Source organism: Marmota marmota, unplaced genomic scaffold (genome assembly GCF_001458135.2).
Source record: "Marmota marmota marmota unplaced genomic scaffold, marMar, whole genome shotgun sequence".
NCBI lineage: Eukaryota > Metazoa > Chordata > Mammalia > Rodentia > Sciuridae > Marmota > Marmota marmota.
Genome location: NW_026000207.1, coordinates 1,532,588 through 1,545,001, shown reverse-complemented (window position 1 = coordinate 1,545,001; position 12,414 = coordinate 1,532,588). Strand labels below are relative to the sequence as shown.

The window sequence follows — 12,414 nt, the reverse complement described above, 5'->3', positions numbered from 1 at the left end:
GAGGCTGCAGCGGGCAGCGCAGGTGCACGGGGTCGGCGGCTGGCTGCCCGTCCGAGGGGAGGCGACGCGCGAGCGCCGGCGGCCCGGGCGGGCGTCGGCAGCAGGGCGTTGCTGCCTCGGCGCCCGCAGGACGCCCGCCTCCGGCTGCACTGCGGCGCCCGTGCGAAGCCCTGCTCGGTGCTGACCTCGAGAGGGTCGAGCGAGGCCGAGGGTGTTCTGCGGGCGCTGAGCCCGTGAGCGTTTGCGAGGCTTGACTTCTTGTTGCTGCATTTCCCACATCGTGCAGAGGATCCCGAGTTGGATATCTTGTTAGTGATGTCCAGCATTATTTTGGTTGTGCCAAAAATGATTCAGCCACTGGCCTACTTGTAGCCCTGACTCCTTATGTGCTGCGTATTCTTCTGCAGAGCTTGTGCGTGCAAATGTGCACACTACTTTGTGTCTATGGAGGGCCACATTTATGTGCTGATATGGAGCCCTGGGCGTGCGCCATTTAATTTATCTGCCTCTCCACTCCATTTCTTGACTCGAGGTAGACCCTGAAGTGGTGTCCACAAAGCCTATTGAACTGCGGGCTTTTTGATTGTGGAAGTTGGGCAAAGAGCCAGGTAGGCTTTTTTTGTACTGGGGATTGAACATGGGGCACGTTACCCTTCTTATGTTTCTATTTTGAAATAGGGTCTCACTCAGTTGCTTAGGGCCTCCCTAAGTTACAGAGTCTGGCCTTGAACTTGCAGTCCTCCTGCCTCAGCCTCTCAAGCCACAGGTAGACTTTTGAAGATGTTAAATTTGATGCATGAGAGAACAAAATGGCATAATCCTGGGGAAACTTTATTTTGGGCTGGGGCTATGCATATTATTATACAAATCCTCTATGTTACTCTACCTAAGAGGAATTTTCCTTGTACTCGAGGTACAATGTGGGTCTCAGTCACTGGAATAAGTGTGAGCATCCTTGTGTTAGATGTGTGTCAGCAACAAGGCAGAACCTCTGGGTATTTAAGGGAAATCAGAGAGAGAGGACCCTTGATTCCTGCCTCCTTGGTTGGGTTGAGTGACAGCCACAGTTTGTCCTCACTCTGTTTTGAGGGTGGTTGGGGACAAGCAGGTGAGGGCTTGTAACCTCCTCTTCTGGGAGCTGTGAGGCATGCCTACCCTCTGTTCTTTCCTTCCCCAGCTCCACCATCTCAGGAGACTGCACTTCCTCAAGAGAGGAACCTGGAGGAGGACCTACCACCTTTTGAAATTCTAAAAGTCATGTCCCTCGTGAGTTTTAAAATCATGTAAATATTTGTTTTCCTTATCCTGAAACTTCCCATCTGGGTTCCATTAGTTAATCTAGTTCTCAGAGGTCTCCATTGTTAGGGACTGAAAGGCCCAGACAGCTAATTCCTGTCCTATTGCCTGCCCCCACAAATGCCCATGGGTCCATTCTACATAGCATCACATGTGTCCTGACAGTTCAGCCTTCTGCTAGGAGGACAGATGGAGCAAAAATACACTTTGGTTTATGAAATGAGAGCACCCTTTGTCAGAACTGAGGTGAAAAGAATGGAAATGACATTTGGGGATGTAGAAAAGCAGGGAGCTAGTGCTGGTTGGTCTCCATGTGAGTGTGTATGTAGTGTCCTTCTTTGGAAGAAATAATTGAGGCTTAGCTGAGAATCTGAGATTGAATGCCAGAGTTAAGATCTAATTTGAGGCTGCACAGAGCATTTGATTCTGGGTCGTTCTTCAATAAGAGAGAGAGAAGCGCAGAACTAAGGATGTGGCTGATAGCAAGTGTAGACTGTCAGCCTGGTGGGTGGTCAGATCACGTAAGAGCTTCGAGATTTGGGATCAGTTCTGGGTCCACAGTAACTGAGTGTGCCATTCTTTTCATTTTAAGAAAATTGGATAGTCACTAACAGTCATCCTTGTGTTCGTTGTTTTTCTCATGAAGAAAATGCTCACGATATATTCTGATATGATGAATTTAGGTTTCTGAGAAATTCTTGATGTAGGTGAACATCCTGTTTTTAGATAAAAACATTTTTATAAAAACTTTTGAACAATAATTAGGTGAAAGCCCATCAGGTATCTTTTTTTGTTGTCCCATCAAGGTAAAAACTATAGGTCTTACCTTAATGGTGTCAAGCAGAGCAGGCAGCCTATTTTAGCACACTATTGCACAGAATAAAGAAAACTCCATTTAGCTTTTTCATTTTCATCCCAGACATGCACCAGAGCTTTGGCTTGCTGTTTTAGTCTTGCCCACTTCCTCTGTCCCCGCCCCAGCTTTTTCATTCACCAGAACAACCCCTTCCTGCAAAGACTTCCAGTTTTTCTCATCCCACTGTGAAAACATCTTGAAATATACATGTATCATTTATTCCTCTTGTTCCAGGGGTCAGAATTTTTCAGGGATGTGGCTATAGTCTTCTCACAAGAAGAATGGGAATGGCTGGAGCCTACTCAGAGGGATTTGTACAGAGATGTGATGTTGGAGACTTACCGCAACCTGGTCTCACTGGGTAAGGTGATCTGGTCTTATCAGGGGTCCACGGCCAGTGTCTCATTGGAGGGTTCTTCCTGCCCAGGGGAATCTAAGCCACCCTAAAACTTAAAATCTCAAATTATTAGTGAATAATAAAACACAGATACTCAGAAATGTATTCACGAATCGTGAAGCTCCTGATCTAGTCCACGTGGGTTCTGGAACTAGACAAAGAAAAGATGGATCTGGTGGTTTATTTAAGGGGGTCCATCAAAGGCAGGGGTAAGGTCTCAGGGGCAGAGTCTTGCTTCTTAATGTCTTGTAGTCAGGAGGTTGATTGACATCTGGCAGGTCACATCCATCTCAGGTACTGTGTGGGCCACAGCAGAGTGGGCTAGAGATTCACATTGACCCTGAGCAGCTGACCAGAGAAAATGTCCATTGGTCATTCCCAGACACCAGATGTCTCTATCCACTAGGCTTCCACGCATGGTGACCCACATGCCACATGGCTGGCTCCTGACACGGTCTGTCAGCTTGGATCTTACTCTAGGGCGTTTCTGTCCCCCCCGGTCGGTTTCTGGGTGTCGGTCAGTTCTGTGAGTGTTGGTCATTTGGGGAGTGACTAAAGGGCATCCCACTAGCTGAATCGATTTCAAGTAATCATTAAGTCGTCTTCTAGCTTTCTTTTTGCCACTGCCTCTCCTGTGCAATGACCCAGCCCTGAGTCTGAGTTCTGGCCGTCCCATCTCCACTATAACTGCGTGGTCTTTTTCTTCTCTTTGCCAGGTCTTGCCATATCCAAACCTGATGTGATCTCCTTCCTGGAGCAAGGCAAAGAGCCCTGGATGGAGGAGAGGGTGGTGTCAGGAAGCCTGTGTACAGGTGAGTGAGGCATCAGTGGAGAGAGGGCAGACCTGCATCAAGGAGGTGGCCCTTGGCATTAGAAAGTCTTCCCTTCAAGTTGCCAGATTCAGAGGTCAGGTCTCGCATACAGGTCCTTGATCTTTCCTTCCTGAAACATTTATTTATCGTCTTGTATTTAGCGATTGAGTGAATACAAGTGTTACACTTCCTAAGAAAGTATTTTCTTTTTGGAAAGAGATGTATGTCCTTTAACCACTTTTCTAAAGGAATCTGTGTCAGCTCTTTATTTAAATTTTGGAGAACAATCAACAAGTGTTTTTGAGCTTGTGTCATGCACCACAGTGTATACTGGTGAGGGGGCCACACCGTGTCCCCGCCTTCGTGGAGCTTAACTGCCAGAAGAAATAGACATGAACACATGCACGCAAGCACATGCACAAACACGGAAAAAAGAAAAGGTCATCTGGGCCGCACAGCAGGGCAGCTGGTCCAAGGAGGAGGCATTTTAGCTGAGATGCAGGCCTTTGATGGCCCTTGGTAAACACCAGCTATGTGTGTGAAAGCTGAGTCAGGGAAGCCCTTGGTGCCTCTGAGACAGATGGCCAGGGTGGCTGGAGTCGAGCAAGGCATGGAACATGGAGAGAGGAAGGTGCACCTTGGTGTGAGCCGGGGACTGCCAGGGGTCTTGCCCATGTGGAGGATCCAAGCCATGATGTGTGGGACCCACCTGAGAATGTGTAGGTAGCATGTTCCTCACAAGTTTTTTGTTTGTTTTTTTGTGTGGTACTTTAGCACTGAAACACATCCCCAACCCTTTTTATTTTTTATTTTGAGATGGGCTCTTACTCAGTTGCTTAGGACCTCACTAAGTTGCTGAGGTTGGCTTGAACTTGCAGTCCTTCTGCCTCAGCCTCCCAAGTCTCTGGGATTACAGGTGTGCACCACTGTGTTCACCTTGTGTTTCTTTTTTCTTTAGCTTTTCAATATTTTTACTTGTAGGTGGACATAATACTTTTATTTATTTTTAATGTGGTGCTGAGGATTGAACCCAGTGCCTCACACGTGCCTGGTAAGTGCTCCCCAGCTCCTCATGTTTCTTTTCATTGGTACCAGGAATTGAACTCAGGGGCCCTCAACCACTCAGCCACATCCACAGCCCAATTTTGTATTTTTTTTTTTAATATTTATTTTTTAGTTGTACACAATACCTTTATTTTGTTTACTTATTTTCATGTGGTGCTGAGGATCGAACCCAGGGCCTTGCATGTGCTAGGCGAGCACTCTACCACTGAGCCACAACCCCAGCCCTGTATTTTTTTTAATATATTTTTTTAGTTGTGGATAGACCTTTATCTTATTTATTTACATGCAGTGCTGAGAACCAAACCCAGTGCCTCATGTATGCCAGGCAAGTGCGCTACCGCTGAACCACAGCCCCAACCCCCTATTTTATATTTCATTTAGAGACAGGGTCTCAATTGCTTAGCACCTCCCATTTGCTTTGAATTCACGACCCTCCTGTCTCAGCCTCCTGAGCAGATGGGATTACAGGCGTGCTCTACTGCACCCAGCTCATGGTTCCTAAAGTCACAAAAAACACAACGTTTAGATTAACAAGAAATACGAAGGCATGATGGAGAAGAGATTTGAGTGAGCAGAATGTTGGAACCTTGTTTTAAATATTTTGCTATATTAAGTATCCTAATTTAAATCATTCAGAAATTTGTGTATTTTTAGGAATGTTAGAGTCAGGGCCAATAATGGAGGAGGAAAAAGCTAAACTAATATATTTTCAACTAAGAAGTGCTAGTGATAGCAACAATCTCTAATTTAAAATAAATCTAAAAATAACGAAATAGCTGTCTAGTGTTTTTTTGTTTGTATTTGTTTTTTAAGACAGGGTCTCTATAGGTTGCTCAGGGCCTCAATACACTGTCTTGGCTGTCCTCAAACTTGGGATCTTCCTGCCTCAGCCTCCAGAACAGCTGGGATCATAGGTGTGTGCCACCGCACCTGGCTGCCGTTCATTTTTTTAACAGTCCAAACTCCTCTTTCTGATGTAATCAAGTTGCTTCATAAGGTCGTTAGCATTTTTTATAAGACAAAAGGCAGGTAAATAACCTTAGTCTGGCCCCGTCTCAGCGTTCCAGATCTCCTGTTGGTGTGCCTCCTCTAGTAGAGTCAGTTCTATGGCTCAAGCGTGTTGGTAAGGCAAGGCTTTGGTGGCACAGCTTGCTCAGATGCATTTAAAAGCACTGGGTGTGGACTGGGGATGTGACTCAGTGGTGGACCACTTGCCTCACATGCTCAGGGGCCTGAAATCAAAGTGTCCGTAGTCCTCAGATTTGGACTTTGAAATTGAGGGAAGTGTCTCCTGTGAGCCACGGGACTCACGAGTCCATCTGCTACTCTGTTAAGTAGGTCCATCTGCTACTCTGTTAAGTAGGTCTTTCAGCAGCTACTACTACATGATGCTTAGGTCTTGATCCGTTTTGTTTTGTTATAACAAAATACACGAAGCTGGCTCACTTATAAATAAAATAGGTTTATGTGGCTCATGGTGACTAAAAGGTCCCAGCATCATTGTGCTGGTGTCTGGTGAGGTCCTCCTGGCTGTGGATCACAGCATGGTAGAAAAGTGAAACGGTTACATGAAGAAGGGCCAAGCATATATGGTGGCCTCACATAAAGCGGCTCCCTCTCAGAACTGGTCTATTGACATGAGGCCTACCCTGCTCCCGGGTGGCAGCCGTTAGCCCCTTCGGAGGGTGGTGTTCTGTGTTCTAATCACCTCCCGTTGGGCCCTCCTCTTAGAGGTCCCACCACCGCAGTGCCATCTCATGGGGACCATGTCCAAACCATGGTGCTGGGTGTGACAAATAGTTGACAGTCCAGGTTCGTCATGAATAAACTACCAAAGACAGTTGCCTTCTAGCTGTCTTCACTTGTCACAAGCCTGGAGAAGGTGCCAGCACAGTGTGTACTAATATAACTAAGAGTCAACACTTCACTGTTATCCCCAACAATTAATAGTTTGTCTTTACTTATCTCCATTTGAATTTGATGTACTCACAATTGAAATGTTTAATTATGCAAAACTCAAGTACTTGTTAGAAGTGAAAACCAAAATATTGTATTGCTGACTGTTCATAAGATTTTTAGATATTTTTTTCATTGGTTGTTCAAAACAGTGAGTACTAATGCCCAAATAGCTCCCTGTGCTGTTCCAGATCTCATCAGGAAAGATGAAAACACAGAAGAACTCACTTTTTTGGAGGGTGGGGTACTGGGGATTGAACACAGGGATGCTTAACCACTGAGCCACAGCCACCCGCCACCCCCCGCTTTTTTGTATTTATATTTTATTTAGACACAGGATCTCGCCGAGTGCATAGGCCTTGCTGAGTTGCTGAGGCTGGTTCTGAGCTCAGAGCTTCCTGCCTCAGCCTTCTGAGCCCCGGGATAAGACCTCACTATATTATTGCTGTTTCACATTCACAAGGAGTTAAGTAGACACAGAGGTTAGAAATCAGGATGATAGTACTTTCTTTGGATAGTAATATAATCAGAGATGTTTATATTTAGAAGACTGGGAAAATGCTCATGAAGTCAACACTACGCTCTGCCATTGGTGGATAAAATCTGACCATTTAAGGCAGATGTGATAGATTGGCACACAGAGAAAGGCGTGTTTTTAAAGGCTTTTCCTTGGGAGTAGCCAAGGTTTTTTCCCACATAGTTAAAAAAGAGCAGTAAGGTACTGTGACTTTGCTCCTCCAACAGTGGCCACGGGGCATAGCTGGCTGTCCCACACCATTTTCCTCTGTCCACTGGCCAGCTTTACTTCCGAGGTCTGCTGCCATCCTTTGGTGCCCTTTCCTTTCTTCCTTCTTTGGTGGAATGTCCTCACCACTGAATAGGGCCGTACAGGGGGACATCGTGAGTGAGTGTTTGGAATCTGTCTCGCCAGATGCATTACTGGCCGCAGTAGAGGCTCGACCTTCCTCCTGCACAGCTGGTGCCTGGAGGTGTGTCTTTACCCTGCCTCGTTGCACTGTCTCTTCATGGAGTTGTGTGGATGTACTATGGTTGTAGCACAAGGTCTCGAAGTGACAGCAGCCACATCATTTTCACAAAACCTCATGATCTTTCACAGTCTTCCTCACCTTCTGCTGTAGAAGCAACCTTTATATTCCAATAGTTTTTGCTTAATACTTTAACAACAAAATGAGCAAAACCGATATGCCTACCATACAAGGCAAACACGTACCCGTGAAGTCCTCCCAGGCCATATGCTGAGAACACTTCATGGCCTGTACAAAAGCACCCATCTGCTTTCCCCTGTGGTTCCTTGACATCAAGCTGACAGTGAGTCTTTTTTAGCCAAATGAGGTTGGTAGCTGTAATAGTAACCACCTCAACTGAAATCTCGGGCCTGTGAACTCTGGATCTAATACACCATTCACTTTTTGCTTGTAATTTGAATAAGCAGCAAAATATGTAGTTCTGGAAGGGACCCACCCTTCATCAGTTGTGCCTGATCATCTTAAAACAGGGTGCTTCTTGTTCCTAAGTCACCGTAGGCAGTGGAAAGGTCCAGGAGAGGCTGCTCAGTTGTTGGTGGCTTTGCCGTGGTGGTCAGCTAAACTTCAGTGACAGAAAACGCCACAGAAGCCGCAGCAGCCCTGTCAGCACGGCCTCTGGGTGCCGAGGCAGGACAGGGCGAGCCCCACTTAGTCTTACTTTTTGAAATTGTGATAAAATACACATAACAAAAATTACCATGATAACCATTAAGTATACAATTCAGTAGTGATCATATCCACTACTGTGCAACTGTCGCCACTTTGAACTTTTTATATCTTGTGAAATCTCCATGATTTTGAAAAATACTGAGGATGATGTATATTCAACAAATGTACCTGTTTTAAGTGTGATATTAATGAGTGTGACCATCACACAGTCAAGGCAGGACATTGGCATGACCTGAAGGCTCCCTGGGCTCTCTCATGCTCCTCCCACATGCTCCAGGCAACAGCCATTTCTGGGTCATGTCAGATCATATCTGTCTCTTCTAGTGTCTCATGGAAGCTTCTTTTTCTTTGCTGGTACTGGGGCTTGAACCTTGAATCCAGGATGCTCCTTTGAGCTGCATCCCCAGTCCTTTTTATATATTTTTTATATTTAGAGGGTGTCTTGGTAAGTTGCTGAGGCTGGCATTGAACTTACAATCCTCCTACCTCAGCCTCCCAAGCCTTTGGAATTATAGGTGCAGGCCACCACACCCAGCCATAAAGACTATTTTTTAAAAAAAGTGATTCAGAGGTGATTGAGATATACACTAACATGTTTAGAACTACTCTTATCATCTCTCTGATTACCACCCTCGTTTCATTTATGGTATTTGTTTTTCTTTCTCTGTTCTACTTGGCCACCTTTTAATTGCTCTGCCACACTCAAGAGCTTATAAGTATTATTTTGAGCCTAACCTTTCCAGTTTTTACTAAATTTCCTTCTAGAAAAGAAAAATAAAACATAACTGTTTTTTTCTTTTTTAGTCTTGAAATCCAGATATGAAACCAAAGTGTCACCTCCAGAGCAGCATGTTCATGAAGTCAAGTCGCCCCGGTGGGAGATAATGGAAAGACTTGCAAGTTATGGTCTCAGGTGCTCGGGTTTGCCTGGCGACTGGGATTGCGAAACTCAGTTTGACAGACAACCAGGAGGTCCAGACAGGCACTTCAGTCGAATGTTAATCAGTCATGAAAAAATACCCACTTTGAACCCGCAAACATCCCTCATTTTTTACCAGAACATTCACACTGGAGGAAAGCCACATGGATATAATAAGTGTAGAAATGACTTCTGGCAGGAGGAATTCCTTATTAATCATCCAGGAATTCATTCTAACGAGAAACCCTATAAATGTAAGGAATGTGGGAAGGCCTTTAAATATGGCTCACGACTCATTCAGCATGAGAATATTCATTCTGGCAAGAAACCCTATGAATGTAAGCAATGTGGAAAAGCCTTCAATTCTGGTTCCAATTTCATACAGCACCAGAGAGTTCATACTGGCGAGAAGCCCTATGAATGTAGGGACTGTGCGAAGGCCTTCAGTCGGAGTTCGCAGTTGATTGAACACCAACGGATTCACACTGGTGAGAAACCCTACCAGTGTAAGGAGTGTGGCAAGGCCTTCAATCGGATCTCACATCTCAAAGTGCATTACAGGACTCATACTGGGGAAAAACCCTATGCATGTAAGGAGTGTGGGAAGACTTTCAGCCATCGGTCTCAGTTGATTCAGCATCAGACTGTTCATACTGGCAAGAAACTCTACGAATGTAAGGAATGTGGGAAAGCCTTTAATCAGGGATCAACTCTCATTCGCCATCAGAGAATTCATACGGGGGAGAAGCCCTATGAATGTAAGGTGTGTGGGAAGGCCTTTAGAGTGAGCTCCCAGCTTAGGCAACATCAGAGAATCCACACTGGAGAGAAGCCCTACCAGTGCAAGGTGTGTGGTAGGGCCTTCAAACGGGTGTCACACCTCACCGTCCATCACAGGACTCACACGGGCGAGAAGCCATATGACTGTGCGCAGTGTGGGAAGGCCTTCAGTCACTGCTCCCAGCTGGTTCAGCACCAGGCCTCTCATGCTGAGGGAAAGCCCCGGGAACACGAAGGATGGGGGACGACCCTTGCTCTAAGTGCCACTGCGCTTCAACACTCCAGGCTGCGGAGTGGAGAAACACGCACAAATTTATCGAGTGCAGAAGAGCCCGCCGTCGGCACATACCCATTGTTGATCATCAGGGAGTTTGTGTTGGCCAGCAGCCATGTGAATGGAAGTCAGGGGAAAGCCCAGCAGCTCAGGCCAGCCACAGCTGCCAGCTCCCGCACCTTACAGAAAGGCCTGAGGGGGAAGGGGGTGGGAAGGCCTTCGCTCAGAGCTTGTCTTTCATCTGAGGTTGTAAGCTCTACGGAAACATTTGTGGATATAAAGGAATGTGCTTAGACCACTATTTATCAGGCGGGGAAGGTTGGAGAATATTTATCTCTGACACATTCAGAATCATATTTTCTAACTTCCGCTTACTAATTTCAATAAGAGTCAAGTTTTAGTTTTCTTGGGGGTGGGTGAAGAACTGACTGAATTACTCCTGGATTACTCCCCGGGAAGTACATCATGCAGGTACCATAAAGGGTGACGAGCAGGTCGTTCACACCAAGGGGTCAGACGGCCCATGCTCTCCTGAGCACTGCGTGCACACAAGCCCGGGAGCCGAGCTCAGACACATCACGGGTACTGGTCAGCCTACAGAGACCCAGGCTGCACAGCAGTGGACAGAGTGGTGCCAGGGCAGGTGGTCATCTCCTGGTCATCACCATTTCTCTGTGTCCCTATTTCAGGAAGAGTCTGTTTGGGAGAGTCTCTTAATTTCCCCATGGGCAGCTTGTTTTGGGTCGTATTTTGTGACTTCTGTCACAGGCAGGTGTCATTTGCCTGCCCAGAAGCTGTGGCAGCTCACCTTATTGGCAGCATCGTCTCTTGCTTAGGATGTGAAAATGTCAGATTCTCATTTTCCAACCTCCTGTGCCACTCAGAGTGACCAGTGTGTTCCACTGTGAGTGGGGCTTTTGGGGAGCAGTTCGCTCCTTCCCTGTGCACTTCCCATTGTTGGACATCTTCACGTGGGAAGGTGAGACTGCAGCTGTCGTGGAGCCAAGAGGAGGAAAAAGGACCTGGAGAAGCCGACTCAGAGCCCGGAGACCCCAGGTTGGGGCAGCCTGATGCCTCTGTGCGAGAAATAAACCTTCACTGCCCATGTTTTAGTTGGGTCTTTTGTAAATTTGCATCCAAAAGCATTCCAAATGATATAACTTCAAAAATATTTAATTTTTTTTTACGATTGATAAGTGTGGCCTGAAAATGTCAGCTTTGATTGTCTTTTTTCATGGCTAAATATAGGGCTGGTTTTTAAATATGTTCCATGAACTTCAAAAAATGTATGCATTCTACATTTTTGGATATAATTTTTGAAATAAATCTGTTAAAGCCAGTGGGTTTTAATGATAAAATTCTCTATATTCTTATATAATTTGATATATTGGATCAGGATTTCCTAAAATTGACTTTTTAAAAAAAAAACAAAGTCCCGAAATTCCTGAGACTTTTGCTTTTTGTTGTTTGGGCTGTAAGGACGTTACTAATCCTCTACGTGCATGTTACACCTTTCTTTTTTTTAAATTTTTTTTTTGTTGTAGGTGGACACAATACCTTTATTTTAATTTTTACGTGGTGCTGAGGATCAAGCCCAGTGCCTTCCACATGCGAGGCAGGCGCTCTGCCACTGAGCCCCAGCCCCAGACCGAATGCCACACCTTTCATCTTTATGTGGTGCCCACCTCTGTCAAGTACAGCTGCTGCCTGTTCTGTCAGGTCTCACTGGACAGCCCTGCTCGTCCATTTGTTGTTTGACGCCTTTGCGCCACTGGAATGTTGCAACAGACTGGCCACAAGACTATGTTTACTGTCGGGCTTTTTAGATAGAAAGTTTGCTCCTACGTGGCCGAGTAATTCTTTGGCTATTTATTTTCAGGTTTTGTATACTAATTTTAATGCCTTATCTCTGTGTGGTGTGCTTCTCCCTGTTACAGGCTGGGCCTTCTGGAGGCTGAGGTAGGGCAAAGGCCCCCTTCAGACCCGGATTCTTGCGATCCAGTCAGATTTCAGACGTGTGGCTCAGAGTAACAGGCATGAGTTTATAGAAGGGATAGGAAAAGGGGAAGGGGACACTCTCAAGGGAGAAAGTAGGTCCTCAGAGAGGAGAGGGACAACGTGCCCCTCCTGTGCTCTAGTTTTATTGGGGATCCCAGAGAAGTTTCCAGAGAGTCCTGCCCAGGTCCACCTCTTGACTTTTGACTGGACAGCATGACATCAGACTTTGAAGACCTCACTGCCAAGACAACTCTTGGTTACTTTGGCCTGTGCTGACCAGTTCTAATTGGATTCTTTTTTTGTTTTTGTTACCAGGGATTGAACCCAGGGGTGCTTAACCACCAAG

General features: G+C 46.0%; 1 protein-coding gene across 1 annotated transcript; it reads left to right on the top strand.

Annotated features, from left to right (window-relative positions):
* Positions 1-6: 6 nt before the first annotated feature.
* Positions 7-11,409, top strand: Znf582 (zinc finger protein 582). Its single transcript, XM_015505330.2, has 5 exons — positions 7-608; positions 1,178-1,266; positions 2,387-2,513; positions 3,266-3,361; positions 8,902-11,409. The coding sequence occupies exons 2-5, from the start codon at positions 1,258-1,260 to the stop codon at positions 10,362-10,364; spliced, it is 1,695 nt and encodes a 564-aa protein (XP_015360816.2). The 5' UTR covers positions 7-608; positions 1,178-1,257; the 3' UTR covers positions 10,365-11,409.
* The last annotated feature ends 1,005 nt before the right edge of the window (positions 11,410-12,414 follow it).

Bases quoted from the DNA above. Each gene is read 5' to 3' on its own strand.
- Znf582 (XM_015505330.2), top strand. The intron at 2,514-3,265 runs GTAAGGTGATCT...TCTCTTTGCCAG, and splicing joins CCGCAACCTGGTCTCACTGG to GTCTTGCCATATCCAAACCT. The intron at 3,362-8,901 runs GTGAGTGAGGCA...TTTCTTTTTTAG, and splicing joins GTCAGGAAGCCTGTGTACAG to TCTTGAAATCCAGATATGAA.